This window comes from Giraffa tippelskirchi, chromosome 8, assembly GCF_054371585.1.
Source record: "Giraffa tippelskirchi isolate mGirTip1 chromosome 8, T2T-mGirTip1v1.2.pri, whole genome shotgun sequence".
NCBI classification, from domain to species: Eukaryota; Metazoa; Chordata; class Mammalia; order Artiodactyla; family Giraffidae; genus Giraffa; species Giraffa tippelskirchi.
The window spans coordinates 124,937,711-124,961,540 of record NC_137282.1 but is presented as its reverse complement, the minus strand read 5'-3'; the positions used below and the strand labels follow the sequence as shown (position 1 = coordinate 124,961,540).

Genomic DNA, 23,830 nt, shown 5'->3' with positions numbered 1-23,830 from the left:
CCTGGCTGTTTTGGACCTGGTTAGGGGGGTGGTCTGAGGGCTCCCCCCTCCCCTGCGGAGGGAAGCGCCTGGCCCTGGGGGGGAGGGCGGATCAGCCTGGCTCCCCGCCCACCCGGCCTCTGTTCTGGCTCCTTTCACTCAGGTATTTTTACTTTTCCCTGGTGCCTGTTATGCAGGATCAAAGGAAGGAGGGCAGGCTGACAGGCGATGGTGTGCCGGGTCTTGGAAAAGCTCAGAAAAGGCAGGCCTGGTGGGACAGAGGGCCTGCTGCAGGCGGCCTGGGGCTTCTGACCAGCCGGGCGCCGGGCCTGGGGCCTCAACTCTCATCTCGCAAGGATTTGCCTTTCTCCTCACTGAGGCCTCCATTCCGCGTGTGCCTCCTTTCTCCTGCCTGTGGGGTGTGTGTGTGTGTCTATTTGCTTATGTTTGGGCTCTGCTCAGCCCAGAAGTGCTCGGGTTTCAAGAAGAAGCCAGTGTTGATCCCTCATGAAGGATCTGGAAGCCTGAGAAGGCCCGACCGGCAGAAGATGTTGTGCACTGGATCTTGCAGCCTGAATCTGCCCTGCTGCAGCCTCGTTCACTGCCTGTCCCTATGCCCCAAATCCCTCTATTGAAATTAAAGAAAACCACCCCTGACCTCCCAGGATGCCAGAACTGAGAGACCCTCTGGCAGGCCAGCGTGGTGGGGCGGTCAGGGCTGGATGCTACACAAGCTCTGTGTCTCTGGGCTGTGTCACCACGTGAGGCTTGGTGCCTCAGCTTCAGCATCTGCAATGGGGATAAAAGTCCCACCTGCTCAAAGGGATGTGTTACCTGAGACGATGTAGGCAGAGTGCTTGCCCAGTGCCTGGCGTACGGTGCTGTGTTGTCCTTTGCTGTTATTTCTCCGTGGGGCACCCTTGGCGTTTGGACAAGACCGTGTTTCATTGTGGGCTGTCCCGCCCACGTTCCTGCCTAGATGCAGGCTAGTAGGTGACTCCCTCCCTTCATGGTGATGACTGAAATGCCCCCACAGGGCCAGGATGGCCTCTGGACTGCGTCTTTCTCCAGCCTGTCCATTTTACAGATGTTGAAACTGAGGACTCCCTGGGGGACAAGCATGGCCTCCAGCAGGGCAGCAGTAGGACTGTAGGGTGGTCCGGGACTCCTGCTCTTTCTCGTCTGAATTGCCTAGAACCGGCCTTGGCAGCCAGCACCCCACACCACCCCTCACTCCTCCGAGCCTCCTGGGAGAGACCTCAGATTACTGACACAGAGGTGTGAGTGCTCTTGAGGGGTCCACACACGTGTAGCTCCCCCTCACCTGTACATTAACAGCTCTTCAGCCCTCCCCAAAGCGCTGACCCCCAGCCCTAGATCACTGGGTCCCGGCTTCCTGCTGGCCTCCCCAGGCGCTCTCGGCGTGACCAGTGCTGGATTTGAGTCCTCACTCGCCTTGAGTGGAGAGTCACCTGGTCCCTCCGGGTGACCGCTTCACCGGCAGAAGGCTGCTGAGGAGAATTACGAGCCGTCCTCTTGGCCTCTGAGGAGCTAATGGAGGGGGCAGCATTTGGATGAGGGGTGAGATGTGAGGTGAGCGTCCAGAAGGCGCTCACTGGAGAAGCCCAGGAGCCAAGGCTGGATCCTGGGGCACGGGCCCCCCACGCCCCCCTGCCCCTTCCAGAGACCTGGAAGCCTCTGGGGGGTATGGTGGCTCTGAGCCCTCCCACTTAGTCTTCTTGGAGGGACCAGGTCTCCAGAGAAGCCTCCCAACCCAAACACAAGCTCCTTCACATGGTCAGGGAGACCGAGGCACAGATCGGGAGAGTGGCTGCTGGTCTTCATTTGACGGGTGCACAGGGAAGGGGGCCTTGAGGTCGCCCCCCTCGGACCCGCCCTGACTCCGCTTTCAGCCTGTCTCCCTGGGGCCTCCTAAGTCGAGGGGAGGGAAATTGCTGGCACTGAGGGAAGGCTGGGCCCGGGGAAGGAAGCCCTGGGGAAATTAGCCCAGATTAGCAATGAGAATGAGGAAGAGCTGGTGTTCTCTCCTCTCCCCTCACAGATAAATATTTAATCACAACAACAATAATAATGACGGTCATCATAATAATGTGCACTAGCTCAGGCCAGAACCTGAGCCCGCTCTCCGAGGAAGTGGCAAAGAGAGAAGGAGCAAAGAGAAATGGAGAGATAAAGACCCCTGAGGTGGGGCGGGGCACCCAGCAAGGGCAAAGGAGCCCCCGCTGGGTTGACCCTCTGGTGGGGTAGCAGGGTGGCTGGGGTGGAAATGGAGGGTCCACCCGGCCCTCCCCAACTCCGCCAGCCCCACCTTCTCTTGGCCTTCAGACCGATTGGCTCCCAGCCTGACTTCTTCTGAGGCCCTGTTTTCTTTCCTCATCTCCGAGTCCTCAAGGAGCCTAAGTGTGTCTGGTTCCAGAACTGGGGTCCGGGCATTGGGTTCCAGGCGGCGTTCTGCTGTTCACCCCCTCTGTGACGTGGGGCAAGTGCTCTCCTGCTCTGGGCCTCAGTGTCCTCATCTCTGAAATGGGTTGTGTCCAGTGGGGCCGGTTCTTGCCCGCTTGCTCCTTCCTGTGGGTGACTTTTGAGAGGAGACCCCTCTTCTTCCTGAGCCTCCAGGGGTTCCCTGGGGAGTGCATTCTCTGAGGCCTCTGGTCTGACAGCAGTGGGCACCAGGAACCTTCAGACATGACCCAGTTTCTGCCTTAAGTTCTCTCATTTGCACCAAAGTCGAGTGGCAGCGGAGAGGAAGCCAAATTCAGGAGGTCTGTGGCATCTTTGACCACAACCTCCAGCATCTCCTGCTCCCAGGCTCCTGATGAGAGATGCGATTAGCTAATGTCTTCTCAGACTTCTCTGATTCTCTCTCTCTCTTTCTCAGGTTGGTAAAAGGAGAGCACTGGAGCTGTTTTCTCCTTGATGCCAAGATCTGCCCAGCTAGGAGCACTCTCCACCTTTCACCGTCATCCACCGAGAACAGGCCTGTGGGGACCAAGACCAGAGCTTTGCTGCACCCCAGCTACTCCCTGCTGTCTGAGTGCAGCCTGTTCTGCAACTGAGCGTCGCCGGAGCCGAGGAGCACCAGCATGGTTCTGCCCGTTGGCTGCCCTCAGCCACCCTGCTGCTGAAGCTGCCCTGAAGAGACTGGTGGGGGCCGCTGTGCCCATGCTTGTCCCAGCCGTGGGGCCTGGGGCCCGCCAAGGCTAGGAGCCTGCCGTTCATGGGTCTCTAGGGATTTCCGAGATGCCTGGGAAGAGGAGCTGGGGCTGGTGGTGGGCCCAGCTGCCCCTTTGCCTGTTCCTCAGCCTTTCCGGGCCCTGGGTGACTTCCTCCCTGGGGAAGCCCAAAGGCCACCCCCACATGAATTCCATCCGCATAGATGGGGACATCACTCTGGGAGGCCTGTTCCCAGTGCACGGCCGGGGCTCGGAGGGCAAGGCCTGCGGAGAACTCAAGAAGGAGAAGGGCATCCACCGGCTGGAGGCCATGCTGTTTGCTCTGGATCGCATCAACAATGACCCGGACCTGCTGCCCAACATCACGCTGGGCGCCCGCATTCTGGACACCTGCTCCAGGGACACCCATGCCCTGGAGCAGTCGCTGACCTTTGTGCAGGCGCTCATCGAGAAGGACGGCACGGAGGTCCGCTGTGGCAGTGGCGGCCCGCCCATCATCACCAAACCGGAGCGCGTGGTGGGCGTCATTGGTGCTTCCGGGAGTTCCGTCTCCATCATGGTGGCCAACATCCTTCGCCTCTTCAAGGTTAGTGCCTGCTCAGCTCCTTTCTCCTCTTCTCTTCCCGAATCCCAGGGAGAAAGTGTGTTCCCCCCCCCCAATACCCACAGTGGTGTGTGAGAATTTGGGGCTGACCTGAGTGTGGTCAGAGAGAAGGTCCCAGCTCCGTGGTGCTGACCGTGGTGCTGAAACAGCACCTGCTGCAGGCAGCTTTTTGATCAACTCTGCTCCTCTGCGGGGAATTCTGAACCAGGAGGGAAACGAAGTGCTGGTGAACAACAGGAAGGAGGAGGAGATGGGCGGACAGAGATATAAAAAAGACCCAGACAGATGGATGGACAGAAATATAGGTAGACAGAAAGGTACACAGGTTAAAAGATAGACATAGACTGGAAATGTGGATGTTGGAGATTGCCAGGGAGAAAAAGTAAGACTTTTGTTTTGACATTGTTTTCCAATAATTGCAGTTCCCAAGAAAGATCTGTTTTTTTCTTCTGGGTAGTTGAGAAAGCCCCGTGTGGCCCTCCCGCTCCACCTCAGGATTATAGTTAGAAAGTGTGTCCTGGTTTTTTTGCATGAGGCATTAGCTCCTCAGCTCACAGCGACTGGAACTGTGGACGAGAAGGCCTGGAGGAGCGGGTGGTCCCTGTCTCTGGTGCCCTGGGTCCCCAACGGAGCTTCCCCGGCTCATTATTTTTCTTCTGCCCCTCTTCCTCGCACACCTTTCTCGCTTCTGGAGTCCCTCCCTGCCCCCTCTCTGCCGCCCCCCTTCCTCTCTTCCTGGGGCAGGAGCTGCTGATTTGCAATTCAATTGGAGCCAAGTGCTTCGCTAAGCTGCTAAAACAACTGAAAGCTACCGGGTAGAGAGAAAAACATTACAAGCATTTTACCAATAATTATATGCCCGCTCCTCTCTGGGAGCCTCCTCGTTTGCTCTGTGTGTGTGTGAGAGAGAGAGAGAGAGACAGAGAGAGAGAGTGAGACAAAGAGAGAGAGACAGAGAGAGAGAGAAAGAGAGGGAAAGAGGACAGGGTGAGGGAGGAGGAAGGGAGGCGCAAAGGGAGCCTCTGTGTCCCTCCTCCACCCTCATGTTAGATTCTTGGCCTCTGGAGTTGGCTCATTGTCTCCTCAAAGTCTCCAGAGTTAGGGAGTTGACAGAAAGGCTGCTTGGCCTCATTGCAGGGTGGGAAGTGCTGAGTCTGGAACCCTCTCTCCTGGGCCTTTTCTGGAACCCATTTGCCCAGTCCCATGATGCATTAGTATTTGGGGGCATTTCTGGGGAGGCCGGGGTAAAAGTGGGGGTGAATGGTGTGAGTGTCCCCGTGTTGGCTGTCCTGTCTAATGGGGCGGGGTTGGAACTTTGCCATGGGCTGGTCTGGGCCACGGGTGCTGTGCAGCCCTTGACTTTGGGCCTTCTTCCTAGAGTGCTGGTTTTGCTTAATGATCCGGATGAAAACACTATTTTAATTTTAAAAACAAATGCATCATGAAGGATGCAAAATCACGATGCAGTAGGAGACTTGAAGGAAACTTTGCCTTGGCAGTGGACAGTTTGAACAACCCCTGGGGAGCAGTGTTGCCCGTGGTCATTTGTTGGTGGAGAGGGGTGGGGAATGGGAACCTGGTCCAGCCCCTCTGCCCAATTCTGTAGTGGGGAGGACAGACCCGGGGGGGGGGGGCAGGGCCCTGTGGTCCCAGCCCTGGGCCTACTGATGGTTTGGGCCAGCTGAGTCATCATTTCAGCCTGCCTACCGTGGGGTTGGGAGGGGAGATGACCTGGGCCAGCAGATGTCATGGAGCAGAGTTCTGCCTATCTGAGGGGGCATGACCCCCCTGCCTATGAGAAGGCCAGACCACAGGCGGGGCTGCTGCAGTGTCCTCTTCTGAGCTTTTTACTAAACACCTTGGTGACTCTGGGTGTTTTAGAATGTGTTTTATAAGGACTTCCCTGGTGGTCCAGTGGCTAAGACTCTGAGTTCTCTATGCAGGGGGCCTGAGTTTCATCCCTGGTCAGGGAACTAGATCCCATATGCTACAACTAAGAGTTCACAAGTTGAAACTGAAGATCCTGCATGCTGCAAAGACGATGGAAGATTCCATGTGCCGCAACCCAAACCTGGCGCAGCCAAATGAAATAAAAGATAAAAATAAATATTAAAAAGCGTTTTGTAAAAATGTTAAAACAACGTGATCAGGCCCTTGGAGCTAGGACATTGGTGAGGGTCCCTCCCCACCGTCTCCCGGAGGGGAGCCAGTATCCACTTTGTAGGGAGATGGGAGAGACCAAAGGAGCTGAGAGGTGTCACTGGACAAAGGCTCTAAGAAGGGCTGCTGTCAGCATCAGGCCTGGAAATGGGTTCTGGGAGGTCCCCTGCGGGAGTGGGCTGCGGCTTCTGAGCTGACCCCTCTCAGAATGGAAAGGTCTCGGTGAGGAGGCCTGGGGCCAAAGGGCCTCACCTGCCGAGGGACCTCGGGTGTTCGTTTTCCCTGGCCCACATGGTCACACATGAGTGTGACTGTGGCCTTGGTTTTCTCTGTACCTCCTGAGATCACAGGGAGATGAGCGGGTGGGGGTGGGAGTCAGGAGACCCCCAGGCTCACAGAGAATGAGATGGGACTGGGAGGGAGAGGCTTGGAGACGGGAGAAGGAAGGGGGTGGAACAGAAGGGGGCTCTTGGGAAAGGAAAGTGGGGGAGTGGTGGGGGGGGATGGCTAGAGAGCCAGAAGGAGACAGCTGGCTGTGGTCTGAAGTCCCTGGGTCCCTTTTAACAGCGTTAATGTTCCAGGCTGGCGACAAGAGGGCTCCTCAATAATTAAACTGATAGAAATGAGAGGCTGGGCGAGAAACTGAAAAGCCATTTACAGAGGCAAAAAGATTGAACTCTGGGGAGGGGGGTCAGGAGCAGAGCCTCAAGCAGGAAAGGGTGAGGGAGGGGCCTCTCGGGGCTGGGGAAGCTGCGGGCTCGGGTGTCCGTTTCAGAGGGCAGCACCGTGCCCAGCCAGCTCCGCCAAGGCTGTTAGTGGGGCCTGCTGGGACCTCCCCGAGGCTGTAGTTACAGCTCTCTCCTTCCTCCACCAGGTAGGCTTCTGGTGCACAGCTCAGAGAGGGTGATTTCCTGCTGGGAGAATGCTAATGGGGTTCCATCAAGGCCAGGATATGAACAAAACTCACACCTGCCAAAGCTTGGAAGGGCAACCTCCGTCCGACGGCAGTGGACACGGAGCCCTGATTGAGTGACAGGCCAGGGCTGGGGGTCAGGTCCCAGACCGCCTGTGCAGAGCCACAGGGTTGGACGTGGGCCTCAAACCTAGGCCTTCATTCGGGATCAGAAGCCCTGACGTTGGGGAGTTGTGGGTCTGACATCTTGTATCCTTTACCCTCCTATTCCCACCCCCTCCTTCATCTTCATTTTGGCTCCATTCTCTTAGGACAGGGAATATTGACGGAGGTAAGGAATACATTTTAGAGGAGAGCCTAACCCAGAGGAAGTGGCTTGTGTGGTATAATGTTGTGGGGACAGCCCAGGTTCTGAAAGCAGTCAGGTCTGGGTTTGAATCTCTGTGCCACCAGAGTTACCTCACCATGTCCACCACACCTAATCACTGTATCAGTCATTTACACCATAGTATGAACTAGCCAATCTGGTCTTTTCCTGAAAGGAATATTTCTGTGGGTAGAAAGAACATAGGAAGTGCCCTGGAAGAAAGCAGTTTTCAAATCCTTGCCCTATAAGAGCTCAGAAGGATCCAGAAATAATTGCACTGAGTCCCTCATTTTTGAAGTGGAGAAAAACAAACAAACCGAGGCTTGAAGATGGGAATATGAGCTAGCATGGTGATTAAGAAATTGGACACTGGAGGGACTTCCCCGGTGGTCCAGTGGCTAAGACTCTGCACCCCTCATGTGGGAGCCCCGGTTTGATCCCTGGTTGTGGCCCTAGATACTGAGTGCTGCAACTAAGATCTAGCATAGCCAAATAAGTGAATAAATTTAAGAAAAAGAATTTGGACACTGGGACCAGACAACTTTTGCTACCTTGGCAAATCATTTAGCCTGTTTTTGCCTCAATTTCCTCCTTTGTAAAATTGGGGTGATAGTGGTCTCCTCTTCCAGGTGTGGGAATTAAGGGTTAATGTCTAGAAAAGCCTTGCCTGGTTGGTACCTGGCACACAGTCAGCCCGCAGGAAATGTCACTGCACAGCTTGTAGCCGGACTTTAAGTCAGCATGAGGGACTCCATCGATGTGGAAGAGGCTGGACCGGGTGGGCAGGGACAGACGGTGACCTTTGAGGCTGGTCCTGGAGAGGCCCCACCATCTGCCAGGCCTCGTGCAGTGTGGAGACTGAGTGGCCAACTTAACTTGCAGATAATGAAGGTTTTCTGCTGTCACCACAGGGGGGCCTGAGCACTAGGGATGGGCTGGAGTGGAGGGAGGGCAGGAAGGGGCCGGCAGGAGAGAGGGTGGAGGGGATGCCAGCCAGCAGGTGGGGGCAGGTGCCCGGCTTCCTAGGAGAGGCCGGGCCAGGATCACTGACGCGAGTCGTTGGCTCTCTGTGTGCCTCGACAGCCTGGCCTGCAAGGGCCTGTCCCTCTTGGGGATGGAAGTGCTGTGAGGGTTTGGGGTGCTTGGGCTTCCCAGGTGGCACAGTGGTAAAGAATCTACTCACCGACATAGGAGACGTGGGTTCAACCCCTGAGTTGGGAAGATCCCTTGGAGGAGGAAATGGCAACCCACTCCAGTATTCTTGCCTGGAAAATCCCCGGACCGAGGAGCCCGGTGGGCTACAGTGCATGGGGTCGCGAAAGAGTCGGACACGACTGAGATACAACACAACAGTGTGTTAGAGAAAGCGACCTGCCTGGTACTTGGCTGAGCAGGTCAGCCAAGGGGAAACGTGGCTCAGCTGATACCGATGTTCTGCTGAGGACGCGGCTTTTGTGTTTTCAAAATGTTTTCAGTGCACAAGCAGGAGTAACTTTGGACAGGGCCCACCCCCTCTCCCATGGCCTGCCTGTCTGCTGTGAAGACAGCTTCATCTTTCTGGGGCCCAGGCAGAAACCCTGATGGCGTGTTGACCTCCTTCTGTTTGCTTGTCAGCACACCCTGCGGGCTCTCCTTTTGAACGTGTCCTGGGGACTCCCCGCCACCGTGGCCTGTGCTCTCTCCCCTGGACCCTGCTGAAACCTCTCTCTCCTTTCCCTGCTTCCAAACAGGTCTTTCCACAGCCAAACCTTTGCTCAGTGGCCAGAATGATCTTCCTCAAGGTCAAATCCAGCCAGCTCACCCCCCAGCTACACTTTTTCTTGGCTTTGTGTTGCTCTTTGATTAAAAGGCAAACTCCCACACTGCTGGCCACTCTGAGAGACCTGTGATACCTGGTGCCCTGACCACATCTTTTAGCCTCTCCTGGGTGCACTCTGCACCAGTCCTACTGATTTCTTTATGTTCCTTCAAAACACCATGCTGTTTTCCCACCACAGGGCCTTTGCACCTGCTTTCCCCTCTACAGCGGGACATTGGAATGTCCTCCTCCTACTCTGATGCTGGATCCTTCTTCTTCAACCTAAAGTTTAAATGGACTGTCTTCATAGGAACACCCTCCACTCCCCATTTATTCTATCTTATTTTCACATCTTCCCCTTCATGACCCTCACCAGTTTGTAGTCATGTCCGTATTTCTTTGTTTTTTTGTTTCTCTTGGCTTCTCCTCTGGCCTGCTGCCTGTTTTTGTATGACCCATGAGCTGAGCATGGTTTCCGTGTTTCAAATGGTTGAAAAAAAAAAATAAAAGCAATATGTCATGACACAAGAAAATTATGTGAAATTCAAATTTCAGTGTCCGTAAAGTTTTATGGACGCATAGCCGTGCCTGTTGATGTACGCAATGTCTAGGACTGCTCTCAAGCTACACCCTCGGAACTGAGTAGATGCGACAGATGCCATCAGCTGAGCCCTGCTGGCCTGTAAGCAGCACCTGTGGACCCCAGTGGAGGCCAGGCCCGTGGGGGGCCCTCGGGAAATCTTAGCTGAATGGACTCATGGAGAGCAGGGCACATGCAGCCCCCAGGTCTCGCCAGACTCTGCGATGACAGCAGGGTGGCCCGGGCTGCAGAGCCTGCATGAGCCTCTGGCTGTGGGGGTGAGTGCAGCTGAGCTCACCTTGCCGTGGGGTCCAGTCACTGCCCACCCTTGCCTACCAGTGCCCACCACTATGGTGACCCCTGGGCCACCTAGATGTGTTTGTTATTGTTCAGTCACTCAGTTGTGTCCGACTCTTTGCGACCCCATGGACCGCAGCACGCCAGGCCTCCCTGTCCTTCACCAACTCCCGGAGCTTGCTCAAACTCATGTCCATCGTGTCAGTGATGCCATCCAACCATCTCATCCTCTGCCATCCCCTTCTCCTCCTGCCTTCAGTCTTTTCCAGCATCAGGGGCTTTTCCACCCTCCAAATACCTCCAGCTCCTCTATGGAATCCCTTTCACTTAAGGTTTTGTTCCCTGTTAAAAGGCACCTCCATGTTCTACTGTTGGCTGTTATTAGAGATTTGTCCCAAGAAGTCTCGTTCAGCAAATGTGTGAGGAGTGAATGAGGGGTTCTCCTGAAGAGGTTGTTGGGGTACCGTAATCCCAGCATACACACGGCACATTTCCTGCATCAGGATGTGCCCCAGTCCTCACAGCACGTACCCAGGGTAGGCCTGTGGTGGAGGTCTGAGGCACAGAGAAACTAAGCGGCTTCCCCGAGGTCACCCGTCTGGTCAGTGGGGGAGCTGGGAGAGGAGCCCCCGCGGCTGCATCTTTTTACCACTTTTACCTTTTTACCGCTCTGCTCTCCTTTCTCTTGGCCATCAGGTAGGCTGGGTGAGACCTGGCCCCATGCTCTCTGTGCAGCCTTTGCTGAGCCTCAGTCTATGCGTCTGTAAAGGAGTCTGCCAGTCCTCCTCTGGCAGCAGGGATCCTGTGGACAAAGCCTTTAGCAGGTGCTTAGGGGGTGCTGGTGTTCCCAGAGCAGGTGGGACGACACTGAGGGGTGAGACGTGGAGGCGGGGTGGGAAGTGGTATTGCTGAGGGTGACCGTCAGGGGTTGTTCCCCTGGGGAAGGACCAGCCCTCCCACTGCTGTTACAGACTCTCCTTCCCCCAAACCCTAGGTGTCCCTTTGTGGTGGGAGTCTGGGGAGGGGGCCTCAAGACCCAGGCTCAGGCCCAGGCCTGAACCGAGCCGGGGGGCTGGGTGAGGAAGGGAAACGTGGCCCCGGGGAGCGGGTTAGTTCCGCCAGTTCTCTCGCCCCGTGGCGGGGGCGGGGGGGGGGTCACTGCGGTCCAAGGTGCGTTGCCCTGGTAGCGCTCGAGCACAGGACTCCTGGGCCTCCAGCTGGTGAGGAGCCCGGGGCCCGGTCTGCATCTGCAGACCTGTTGGGAGGCTCGGCAGGCTGCTGGACAGACGCTCTGAGCCCTGCTCAGTGTCCAGGATTCCTGTCCTGTCTGGCTTCTCCAGGGAGCTCTCCCGCCCACCCCGCAGTCCTCTGGAGCCCACTTCCTCCCCGGTGCGCCCTTGAGTTGCAAAACCTGTCTGAATACAGGAAGTTTGGGGGTGGAAGCAGGACGGTTTCAGCCTGGTCACTGGACCAGCAAACAGGCTCATTACAAGGACTAGAAAGGAGGAGGTGGGGGCTTTTCAGGGCATCTGGGTCGACTTCCTGGAGATGGGCTGGAAGGCGGTGAGTGACTCTGTGGAGGGGCTGAACCTGGGGACACTCGAGTTGATGACCGCCGGTTTCTGGCTCCCTGCTCCTGACCTGGACCTTGGTTGACCCACGTGTGAGAGTCCATTCACTGGGGACTTCCCTGGTGGTCCAGGGTCAAAGACTCCTTGCTCCCAATGCAGGGGGCCTGGGATGATCCCTGGGCAGAGAACTAGATCCCACATGCCACAACTACAGATTCCTCATGCCACGACTGAAAAAAAAGATTCTGCATGCCCCAGCGAAGAGTGAAGATCCTGAGTGCTGCAGCTAAGACCTGGCATGGCTAAATAAATAAATAATGCATATTTTTTAAAAAAGAATCCATTCATTCACTCATTCATTCATTGACTCACTCACTGAATCTGTACTGAACATCTCCTCTGGGCCTCGCTCTGCTGGTCTCCATCTGGCTGCACGTTGGAATCAGCCGGGGAGTGTGAAATACCCGGGTATCCGAGCCTCACTGGAGGAATTCACATTTAATTGATTTGAGGTGGGGCCTGGGCTCCCCAGCTGATGCTCATGTGCAACCCAGGTGGAGAACCACCACGCTAAGCAACTTGATCCACCAGGAAACAAAGCAGATGAGGTCTGGCCCTTGAGGGTTTCCATGTTTGAAGGGAAGGCAGGCAGTGAACAGGTAAAACACGTACATGTGTAACTGTCATAGGGGAGCAGTTCCCTGCAGGACAAAGCCAGGAAGTGGCTAGAGAGCCATGGCGGGTGGGAGTGCCCATTGAGAGAGGATGGCTGGAGGTGAACTTTTTTTTTCTTTAAACTTTTTATTTTGTATTGGGGTATAGCTGATTAACAATGTTGTGATAGTTTCAGATGAACGGCAAAGAGATTCAGTCATTCTCCCCAAACCCTCCCTCCCATCCAAGCTGCCACATATCATTAAGCAGAGTTCCATGTGCTATACAGTAGGTCCTTGTTGGTTATCCATTTTAAATATAGCAGTGTGTACATGAGGAGGTGGACTTTTTGAAGAGGGAACATTTGTGCATACACTGGAGTGAAGAGGGTTGTCCTCTGGCTATCTGGAGAAAGAGTGGTGCAGGGAACAGCAAGTGCAAAGGCCCTGGGGCCAGATGTGCTTTGTTGTTGACCCAGGAGCTCAAGCAGGAGGACCCAGTGAGCCAGGGGGCACGGAGGGGAGGACCAAGGGGTCTCCAAAACCCACATCCTGTTTCTTCTATTTACAAAGGGTATTGTGGGAGGCGGGGCACCAGGATTTTGGTGACGACCTTGGCAAGTTACTGGTTTTCTCAGGAATTCAGTTCCCTTACCTGTAAAATAGGAAGGTGGTTCCTGACCAGTCCTTGTGAAGCTGCAGAGGCGATGAGGAGGAGACCTAAGGACAGGGCCCTCTGTGTGAGAGGTATGTCTTCCCTGGGGCTCTCCCTGGCTGGCCTCTGGCCACCCACTGCCAAGTCCCCGGCACCTCTTCCAACTTCTCCCCCTTCATTTCCCTGCTCTCCCCACCCACCCCCTGCTGGCCTGAGGGGGAACAGAGCTGGAGACTAGAGGGAGGAGGTGGGGACCCTCAGGGGAAGTAGCAGTGGTTAAAGCCTGTGCCTGGGCCGGATGGCCTGGTTCATACTCCTGCCCTGCCATTCATTACGTGAGAGGCCCCTCTTTGTGCATCAGTTTCCTTGTCTCTAAGGTGGAGACCCTTGTTGCCCCCACCTCATAGGGCCTTGTGAGGGCTACACAAGGAATACACAGAAAGTGTTCAGGGAGGTGCCTGGCACGGAGACTCTGGATACTAGCTGAGTCTCTGGTCATGAGGGGCAGCCCACAGCAACGGCCTTAGAGGGAGCCACACAGTAGGTCCCTCAGATCCTGGCCCCCAGATCACTCAGCCTCTCTGGACCTCACCATCCATCTGTAAAATGGGTAGAGTCACTACCTTTCAGGGTGCACATGTTGAGTGATAAGAACAGGCAGCTGAAAGCATGGTGGGCGCATAGTAGGGTCAATAATTTTGTTCTCTTCTGCTGTCAGCATCCAAGGGGCCTTTGGTGGGTGTGTGGTCTGAGCCACAGCAGGGTGGGGGCTCCGTGGGGTGGAGGGGTGGGTCACTGGCTTTTGGCTGAGGAATGACTGGTGAGTGCACCCAGGTCTCCCCACGAGATGGTCCTGGGGTCCTCCCGATTCCCACACTGTTAGGTGAGGGGGATGGTAGGGCGTCTCTGGCTCCTCCCTTGTGGGAGGGCGGAGGGTCCCCTTACCAGAAGCCTTCCACGGCTCAGGGGCCTGCGTCCTGGGCCTGGCTCTGCTGCTGACTCACTGTGTGACCTTGGGTGGCTGGCTGCCCTCTGTGAGCCGAGGGCGTGTGATTAAGTGGGCTCCGACCCTGGTCCCTTACCTGGAGCCTTCCCTGCAGGTGCCCTCAGCTTACTCCCCAGGGTCCAGGCTGCCACCCTGGGCCTTCCTGGATCGTGGGCCAGGCTTTCCAAAACCCACCTCTGTGACTATGCCTGGACCTGGGCCCTCCTCCTCAAATGCCCTTCTTGAGGTCTGATGGGCAGAGTCGGACACCTCCAAGCCCTGACTCAACATTCAAGACTTTCCTGATTCCCCCAAGGGCTGAAATCCTGGGGTACACGGGGGGATCTCTCGTGTGGCACTTGTGGTCTCCCCGAAGTTCACCAGCATGTTGAGGGCAGGATTAGGGTGGTTCTCTCTTGGTCATCCCCTCATCCCCAGCGCCTGGCCTGAAGAGAGACAGACAGACAGACAAATTACGGAGTCTGCCATTCTTGGGACCAGGTGTTGGGGAACTGACCCTGCCCCAGGGGCAGGGGCGGGGCTCACAGGGCTGGGGGTTAAATCTGCCACACTTCACCCTTCCTATCCTGGAATGAACTGTGTGCTTTTGTTCCCCCCAGTTTATTAAACTAGCATTTTTATGACTGAGACATGTTGGAAATGAAAAGAAGGCAAATTCTACTTTATATTCCCATTGACCTTTACGCTTGCCCCTGGCTCAGAGGCCCTGGGCTGGGCGGCATGCAGGCCCCGTGGTCGCCGGGAAAGGAGCAGGGGCGCCCTTAGTCTGAGGCCCTCTCCCTGTCCCTGTGTGCGGCTCTCTGCCTCATTCTGTCTGTCCTTCTGTTTTCCTCCCATGTCCTCCTCCTCTCCCTCCGGGTCCCTTCTGGACTCTCTTTGGCTCTGTCTGGCTCTCTAACCAGGGGACCTGGGGCGGCCTCCTTCCGGGCCGTGTGGGTCAGGCAGGAGCTGGAAGCGGCTGCCAAGCCCACCTCCTGGCCGCGCGCCCCCCAGCCTTGCGCCCACCCTGGACGCCCGCCCACCTCACGCCGGACCCACGCAGGCGCCCCTCCCCTGACGCAGAGCGCCCCCGACAGAGCTCCAGAAAGTCCCTTGGAAGTAGGCCTGGCCACGGTCAGGGTTCCACTTCGCCCGCCTGCGGCGACTAGGGCTGCCTCGGCGTCCTTCCCAGGGCTGTGCGGAGACCAGGCCAGGCACAGGCGTGTGGGCCTGCTTCCGAAGGGGAATATCCCGGCTCGGCCACAGACCGCTCTGTGACCTTTGGCAGGGCACATAACCTCTCCGAGCCTAGTTTCCGGTCTGTGCGATGAGTTGGAAGGCTGTAGGGCGGCCAGCACGGGGCCTTGTACCCAGAGGTGCTGGAAGGACGGTAGCCGTTGGGAGGGTGCCCTGTGCGCATGCGTGAGGCGGAGGCCGGCGGCTCTCCCAGCCCCTCCCCCTCCCCTCCCCTCCCCCCTCCCCCCCTCCCTGGGCTAGGCCTTCTCCCTGCGGTGCCAAGAAGGGCCCCAGGGTGCTCTGCTCAGCGCCGTCCCAGCGCAGGGGCAGTGATAGGGCCACAAGGCCAGGACCCAGGGAGGTGTAAACCATCACAGCTGAGCTGTATGGAGGGCGGGAGCCCTGTGAGCCCCACCCCCGCCCGGGGCAGAGCGAGGAGGGCCCCGACGGTCCTCCGCGCCTCCTGTCAGGGCTGCGGAGTCAAGACAGGCGACCTCGTCCTCTGTGCCCCCCACACCCCGGCCTGTGGCAGGACTGAGGGGCGATAAGGGTGCCTGCGGTCAGTGCCTTCCCCCCGCTAGGCCGAGCAGCGCCCCCGCTCCGGAGTCAGGTCCTGGAAGCTGCCGGAGTATCCAGGGTGGTCCCTCCCTCAGAGGGGCAGGAAGATGGCAATGCTTAACCCTTAGGAGTGAATTCAAGGTGGGAGATTTGAGGTTTAGGCTTGGGCGGTGGGGCTCTGAGGGATGTGGCTTTCTGGGTTAGCTCAGTTCAGAGAGGAGACCTGCGGAAAGTGGGGTGCAGGGAAGTGGGGTGCCCCCAGCTCTCACAAAGAGCCCCGTTTATTTCATTAAACATGAATGGCATCCTTCATGTGGGTCTGACAGGAAGGGATTTCCTTCTTTCACCAGGCATCATATATTTTAATAATGTACTCTTTCAAGCATATGGGAAATTATAGAGAATAAAATAAGGAACTGCCCCTGGCTTGGTCAAATATTGATATTTTACTCTAATTGTGTCAAAACGTTTCTTTTTAAGAAAGAAAACATTGCAAATATAATCAGAGGCCCCACGCTTACGCCTCCTCCCACTCCTCTTCTTTCTCCTCAGAGATAGCCCCCAACCTTCTCCTGGATGAGTTGTTCTTAATTCCTTTAATTCCTGTGCACTTGAAAAAATATATATATACACATGTGTGCTTAGTCACTCAGTCGTGTCTGACTCTACAGCCCATGGACTGTAGCCCACAGGCTCCTTTGTCTGTGGGGATTCTCCAGGCCCGAATATTGGAGTGGGTAGCCTTTCCCTTCTCCAGGGGATCTTCCCAACCCAGAGGTTGAACCCACGTCTCCCGCTTTGCAGGCAGATTCTTTACCGTCTGAGCCATCAGGGAAACCCATGAATACTAGAGTGGGTAGCCTATCCCTTCTCCAGGGGATCTTCCCAACCCAGGAATCGAACCAGGGTCTCCTGCATTGCAGGCAGATTCTTGACCAGCTGAGCCACCAGGGAAGCCCATATATACGTATGTGAAGTGAAGTGAAGTTGCTCAGTCACATCCCACTCTTTGCAACCCCATGGACTGTAGCCTACCAGGCTCCTCCATCCATGGGATTTTCCAGGCAAGAGTACTGGAGTGGGTTGCCATTTCCTTCTCCAGGGGATCTTCCCGACCCAGGGATCGTGACCCAGGGATCGAACCCGGATCTCCGGCATTATAGGCAGATGCTTTACAGTCTGAGCTACCAGGGAAGCCCATATATATATATATATATATATCTCTCCATAAATGATACTTGGTTCTGTTTTGCATGTGGTAAGGATGATGGATACAGGATCATACTGTGTGTGTTCTGTGGGTGAGTAATGTCACACTGCTCCACGGTTTACCTGTTTTTAAAAATGTTTATTTGGCTGTGTCCTGCAGGGTCTTTTGTTGAGGCACACGGACTCTCTAGTTGTGGTTCAAGGGCTCTAGAGCACACAGGCTCAGTCGCCCCTGACATGTGGGGTCTTAGTTCTCTGACCGGGGATCGAACCTGCGTCCCCTGCATTGGAAGACAGATTCTTAACCACTGGACCACCAGGGAAGACCCTCTGAGGTTTGCTTTGTTCTCCTTTGCCCCGTAGCTCTCCACTGTGACAGTGCCCACTGTCTGTTCCGTGTGGTCACCTCGGCAAGTTCCCTGATGGTCTCTCTGTGTGACTGTCTTTGCCAGTGTCTCCTTGTGCTCTTGGAGAGTTTCTCGTGGGTCTCACCCAGGAGCGGAATTACAGATTCATGGGTAACGCGCTGTCACATTGCTCCCCACATTCTGTGCCAGGACACTGGTTTCCTTACCTGTCTCACCACTGGGATCCCCAGGGCCTTGTTAGCACAGGTGTTCCCAGGGTGCCTGGGCCTGAGCCAGCCCTGTTAGGAGACACTCAGGGTGTGGAGTCTTAGTTTATCAAGTCCCTGGGGGCTTCCTGGACCTGCATTTAGAGCTGCCCTTCCTGGGTCTGCCGTATTCTCACTGTGTGACTTTGGGCCAGTTGCTGGATCTCTCTGAGCTGGGGTACCCTCATGTATAAAATGGGGGTGACGGTGACGGTGAGGAATCAGTCAGGCTGGCCCTTTCCCCCTAGGGTGCAGCCTGTGGTGTTTCCAGGGTGGCCGCAGCCCGGCTGGGCTCCGGCTTCATCCAGAGGAGGAGTGTCCCCTCTGATGCCACCTGTGAAGTCATGCTTGGATTCATTGTTTTGCTCAGCAAACATCAGCCCTCCCCCCTGCTTTGTGCAGACTGTGCCATGCTCTAGAAACACGAAGTCTGGGCAGAGAACCCTGAGCTTGGGAGTTAAATGGGCAATGACTCAATGACAGACTCAAGTGCTCTAATGGGGGCGGGCTAGGTCCCCTGAGGGTGGGTGAGAGGGGCCCCTTGACTGGCCTGGGGGGAGGAATCAGGGAAGGCTTCCTGTAGGAGGACAACTAGCTGAGGCGCACCAGCCAGGACTCAATTAGCTAGGTTGAGGGGCGTGCTCGTGGGCAGGGGAGGGCATTCCAAACAGAGGCATCTGTGTCCAGAGACCTGGTGGTGAGACTGAGAGGTGGGGCGGGGGAGCCCGGCGTGCCTGTCGGGGGTCGGCTGTCCTGCCCCCCTGGGCTGCGGGGCTGGGGCCTGACCAGGCATCTGCCTTCCCTGCAGGGGCCACTCTTGACTGCGGGGTTGGGGGGGGCGGCCCTTGGTCGCAGCTGGAAGGGGTTTATGGGAAGCCTGAAGTGTGAGGAAATGTTAAGTGCCTTCTAAGTACTTTGATTATTTTAAATTGCTTAAGTGGTTTCTAAGAAAGTCCTAAGTACCCTGGTGACACAGACACAAAATCAATTAGGAGAGCACACCACACTCACGGCAGCGGGGTTGGGGGGGAAGATCCCCTCCCCGGCCTCCCCCCTCCCCTGGGCCTGGACCCAGACCCCTCCTCTCTCCTCCCAGCACCAGACCAGGGACCCCCGCCCCCCAGTGCTGGGCTCCCCTGACTTTGAGTCCTGGCCTCTTTCCCAAGCATCTCAGGTGGGGTGAGCAGGGTGGAGGAGGGGAGAGGGGGTGCAGGGGGTCCTGAGAGGGTCTCCTGTAAAGATGCTTCTCTCTCCTGAGTGAGGCTTTGTCTGGCTGTGGGGCACCTGAAGCACCCTCGGGGTGGCCTCCTTGTCAGCGAGTGCATCACTGTGTGAGCGCGTCCAGTCTCCCCTCGGTGCCCAAGCTGGACCCCAGCCCCGGCCTCTCCCGGGGGCCCCACCCCTCCCTGTGAGCCTCCCAGAGAGCGCTCAGCCTGGGCGTGGCTGCCCTGTCAGCCTGTTCCGGGCACCGTTCACCAACGTGCGGGGTGTGTGTGCACACACATGTTCTCCCCTCCATTTTCACGCCCCCACAGCCCCCACTGGGTGAGCTCATGGCGTGTGGCTCCCAGGACTGACTGCCTGCTTCCCGTCTCCTCAAGCCTGACCCTTGGTAGTCTCTGATCTTGTACTTTTATTAAACAGCCTCGATGGGGGACTTCGTGATTGGCCCCTTCGCACATCTCTGTAGGGGGATTCCTGCTAACGAGTGCTGGGCCAGAGGGCAAGTGTGTGTGTAACTTCTTGCACTCTTGTCAGCAAGGGGTGAGGGCTGGACTCAGCTGTGCCCGTGGCCAGGAGCGTGGCCCCAGAGGCGGCCCTGTGGCCGGTTCTGACTTGGCATCCACACAGCCTCGGGTAGCAGGTTGTGGGAGGCAGGGCCGAGCTGGACCCTGGCCCCCAGCTCAGGAGCTGCCCAGAGGAGCCAGTGGGCTTGTGTCACGTGGGCTTGTGTGGCTGGGTGGGGGCGTGAGGTTTCTGAGCCACCTCCTCGGCCATGTCTGTGCACGTCCAGTGGACCCTCTTTACCAGGAGACGTGGCGGGGAAGGCTGGGGTGCCGGGTGGTGGGGTGCAGGAGGGGGAAGGGCCCTCCTGAATTGGAGCAGTTATCCTGGGAGTGACAGGTGCGCAGGTGCTCTCTGGGGGGGGCGGGTGGAAAGGTGGACGTGGCAGGTGGAGCGTAGGAGGCAGAACCACGTGTCCTCTGAGATACTGTGGGCGTAGGACTCAGGGGTGGGGAGAGGGGCCCAGCTGGACTGCAGGCCTGAGGCTGGGGGACTGTGGCTTCACTTGATTCCTGCTCAGGATAAAAACCCCCAAAGCCCAGGAAATTCAGCTCTGGGATTGCAATCCAGTGTGGTGGCTGAGGGAGGGGGTGGGCAGGGGGCCAGGCCGACAGGGAGGGGAGATGACCTCACTGGCACCATTTGCTGTGGACATGAGGGATGCATGGGGAAGGAGGCAGGAGCCCTGGGCTCCCAGGGTGGCATTGCTTTGGCAGCCGGTCTTGTCCACCTTGACTCCAGCGCCTGCCACTGCCAGTCCACTTCTCCTGGGTCCCTCCCTGATTCCCCCACCATGTACAATCTGCTAGCCTCTGCTTCTGATGTTCCCTCAGCCCCTGAAGAATGCTCTGTCCATCTTTTCTTTACATTAAAAAAAAATGAGGTATAACTTATACACAGTAAAGTACAAACATCAGGACACTAGTTGATGAGCGTCTATAAATGTATTAATGCACACCTGTATGGCATCAAGATACAGAAAGATTCAGGACATTTTCAGTTCTCTAGAATATTCCTCTGAGCCCCTCCCAGTCCACATCCCTTTCTCCCCAAGGCTAATCAATAGCCTGATTTCTAACAGCGTAGATTAGTTTTGCTTGGTTTTGGGCTTCACACAACCAGAATCATACAGTCAGTCTTTTGTTTGTGGCTTCTTTCACTCACATTATCTGTGAGATTCCCCCACATAGTTGGACATTTTTGGTGATTTTCTCTTCTTCATTACTCTGTACTATTCCACTGTGTTGGAACTATCACAAACAGTAGTTCGTTTTTACAACAGTTCAACATTCATTTACCCATTCTGCTCCTGCTGGGCGTCTGGGCTGAAGCCAGTGTTTGGCTATCAGGAATAAAACTCTCTTGAACATTTGTGTATATGTCTTTGAGTGGACGTAAGTGTTCATTTATATTTATAAATGTTGGTATATATGACTGCTGACTCTTTGGCTACATGAATGATTAGATTTAGGAGGAACTGCCAAACATTTCCCCAAAGAGATGATACCTTCTGGCTACATTTTATTTTGCTTTGGAAATTCCACCTTTGCTTCGAAGGTCTGTCTCAAATGCCAACTCTCTCGACATCCCGATGGATAACAGCGCTGGTCACTCGGGTGTCAGCTCTGAAGACCTCTTCTTCTCTGTTCTATCTGTAGGGCCTGGAACCTCATAGGTGCTTCATAAAATGAATAGTTGAATTTATGTGCCTGGCCCTGTGTCCAGAATTTCACATAGGTTATCTGATGTAAGTCGCTGGCTGGGAAGTCAGTAGTACTGGCCCTGTTCTACAGGTGAGGAAACAGGCTTGTCCAGAAAGGAGGGGATGCCCGCGGCGCTGTCTGTCCCGGAAGCCTCTGCTCATTCCACAGCTCTTGGCGGCATGTGTTTGGAATTTCTTGCTCTTTTTCAGCTCGCCCACTTTGATTTCACTTGGCCTCATATTCTAGTCTGGGGGTTGTTGAATTAAATCTCGTGGATGACCTAGTTAGCTTGTGACCCAGCCAGCTCCTGAAGGATCTGTCAGCTTTTTCTCTATCCTGAGTCTGTGCCCTAGAATCAGGGCTTTCCAGGTTGGGATGGGGTGGGAAGGCCAAAGAAACCCACCCGTATGAAGTTAAAGCCCTCTTCTGGCATGGCCAACATTTGTACCTTGTCAAAATTCCTTTCCATTGATTGTGACAATCCCTGAGACCACAGGCTGGCCACCGTCACTCACATTTTCCAAGTGAAATAACTGGAGCCCAGGGAGGTGATGTGACCTGCTTAGAGTTGTCATGGAGCCTGGGGTGAGGGCCTTGGCCTTGCAGGCAGGCATGTGCTGTAGAGGGCCTTGGCCTTCCAGGCATGTGCTGTAGTGTTGTAGGGGTGGTCTGAGAGCTGATGGAGAATGGGTGTTTGGCTGAGAATCCAGCAAGGCTTGTCACAGGGCCACTTTGGGGAGCTGGAAAGGCTCTTTCAGGTCATTGATTTACTAAGTGCTCCTTTAGAGCCCCGAAAGCTCTGCTGGGTGTTTCAGGGGCAGATCCCCAGAGGAGTCTGGAGGCCACTGTCCGTGGTCCTGAAATTGGACTTGGCTGTTGGGGAGCAGAGGAGGGCGGTCAAGCTGGCCTTGGGGGCGCTGTGGTGTCCCAGGAGGGGTTATCCTGCCAGTTTTGGTGGGAGGTGGGCATGTGGCTGGGCAGACGGTGCGGGTGCCTTGATATTTTAATTGAATCCTGTAGACACGGTTACTCTCTCTGCTGTGCTAACAATGTACAGAATAAATAATTCAGTGGTGGCTGTGTTGTGCCTGCTGTTCCCACCCGTGGGGGTGGCCACACGTATGCCCAACATGCAAGCTGCTGGCCCATCCAAGTGGGCCAGGAGCTGCTATTATGGGCTGGTGGCTGGGCCAGAGGTGGCATCTTGCCATTTTAACAGGGCCCTGGTCACCTCTCAACCCCTGAGAATCGGTTTCCTCCCAGGCAACTCCTGAGGAGAGGCGAGTGGAATGCGGGGCCAGCTGCTCCTATGTGCTGCAGTTAAGTGGCACTTAAAGGTCCGTTTGTCCTCAGAGCAGCCTGAAATGGCAGCAACCTGGAGGAAAAGCCCCTCTTAATGGGCATTCTCCCTGGGCTGTGTTTGAACGGATTCCATTGGATTCAGCAAATATTTATGGAGCTCTAAGTTTGTGCAAGATACTGGAGCAGGTGGTGGGGATGGAAGAGAGTGCCAGTGAATAAATCTGGGTCCTTCCTGGATGGGGTGGTATGACATGCCTCTGATTTGTCACAGCTCAAGTGGGAGGAGTGGGAGGGCTGTGGTGGAGGTGCAGGTGAAGGTGTGGGGGGTGCTCAGAGGAGGGAGAAGTCAGTTCTGACAGGGCATGCATAGGTGGCTGCCTGGAGGAGGTGTCCTGCAGGCAGAGAGGGAGCCATGGTGGTGCTCCAGTGGAAAGGGCAGGTATGGCTGGAACTTCAGGTGTGTCTGGTATGGATGCAGCAGGGCTTGTGACCCGGGAGAGGGTCACTGGAGAGAGTTGGGAAGGATTAGGGGCTGAGGCCAAGAGTGTGGACTTGATCCAGTAGAATGGTGCCTTGGTCCAGTATGGGGTTAAAATATTCCTTTGGGTGTGGAGTGGAGGGTTGGTTGCAGGTTAAGACCTGAGGCGGAGAGACAGGTTAGGAGATCAATGGAACATTTCAGACTGGAGGTTATGGTGGCCTTAAACGTAGTGTTATTCATTCACTGATTCATTCCTTCGTTTACCAATCAGTGAGTCATATGTTAGACTAGGTTAGGAATAGAGAAGGGAACAAAAACACATGTGATCCTTGCCCACATGGAGCTGACCTTCTAGCAGGAGAGAAAGACAGTAAACAAGCCACAACTCACGTGGCGACAGGTGCCGTGGAGGAAAGCTGCAGAGGGCCAGAGGTTTCGAGAGTGACGGGGGAGGCGAAGGACTCTTCTGTATACAGTGGTCAGTGAAGGGGCCTTTGAATCTAGACCGAGGCAAGTGAGGAAGGGAGCCAGGAGCCTGGCTGGTGTCGGAGTGAAGGGCATGGCCGGAGTCAGGGCCCTGACGCTGGAGCAGTCATGGTCCATCTGAGGAATGAGGAGACTGCTCGGAAAGGAGGAGAGTACTGCTGAGCTGGGTCGGCAGGAGCCCTGGGTCCCGGGACAGAGAGTGACTGTCCACTCCAGGGGCATGAGTGGCCTTTGGAGGGTCTTAAGCAGAAAGTGATGGGATCAGATTTATGGCTTCGGAGGCTTCCGTGTGTGGACTGGACATGTCGCTGGAGACAGGCACGGAGGAGTTTGTGTGCAATAACCCTCCCTCCCTTTCTCCCTTCCTGCCAGGGACAATCAGCCCCCAGTCCCCCTCCCCAGAAGGCCCCCAAGGGGGCTACCCGGAGGCCTGGCAATTCCACAGAGCCCTGTTCTTCCTGCCCCCTACCCCACACCCTTGGTCCCCAAACCTGAGCCACCATAGCTGGGACCCCCAGCCTGCCTGGATGGACCTGGTCCAGGGCCCTCTCTGAGCCCCGGGCACCATGCATTGAGCATCATGGCAAATGTCTCCCTCATAGAGCTGGTGTGAGGTTTAAGTGGGAGAATGTCTGTGGGAGCTGTAGAGGGAAGGCCGTGATTATTACAGGTTTCAGAGCTGGAGGGCAGAGCAAAAGGGG

The 23,830-nt window shown here is 56.0% G+C and overlaps 1 protein-coding gene across 6 annotated transcripts in view; it reads left to right on the top strand.

Annotated features, from left to right (window-relative positions):
* Positions 1–23,830, top strand: part of GRM4 (glutamate metabotropic receptor 4) — a 114,063-nt gene that overhangs the window by 7,932 nt on the left and 82,301 nt on the right. For all 6 annotated transcript variants that reach the window (XM_081520020.1, XM_081520018.1, XM_081520016.1 and 3 more), the window contains exon 2: positions 2,879–3,759. In XM_081520020.1, the coding sequence (XP_081376146.1) occupies positions 3,241–3,759 (519 nt within the window). In that variant the 5' untranslated portion in view covers positions 2,879–3,240. The remainder of the gene's footprint in view (positions 1–2,878; positions 3,760–23,830) is intronic.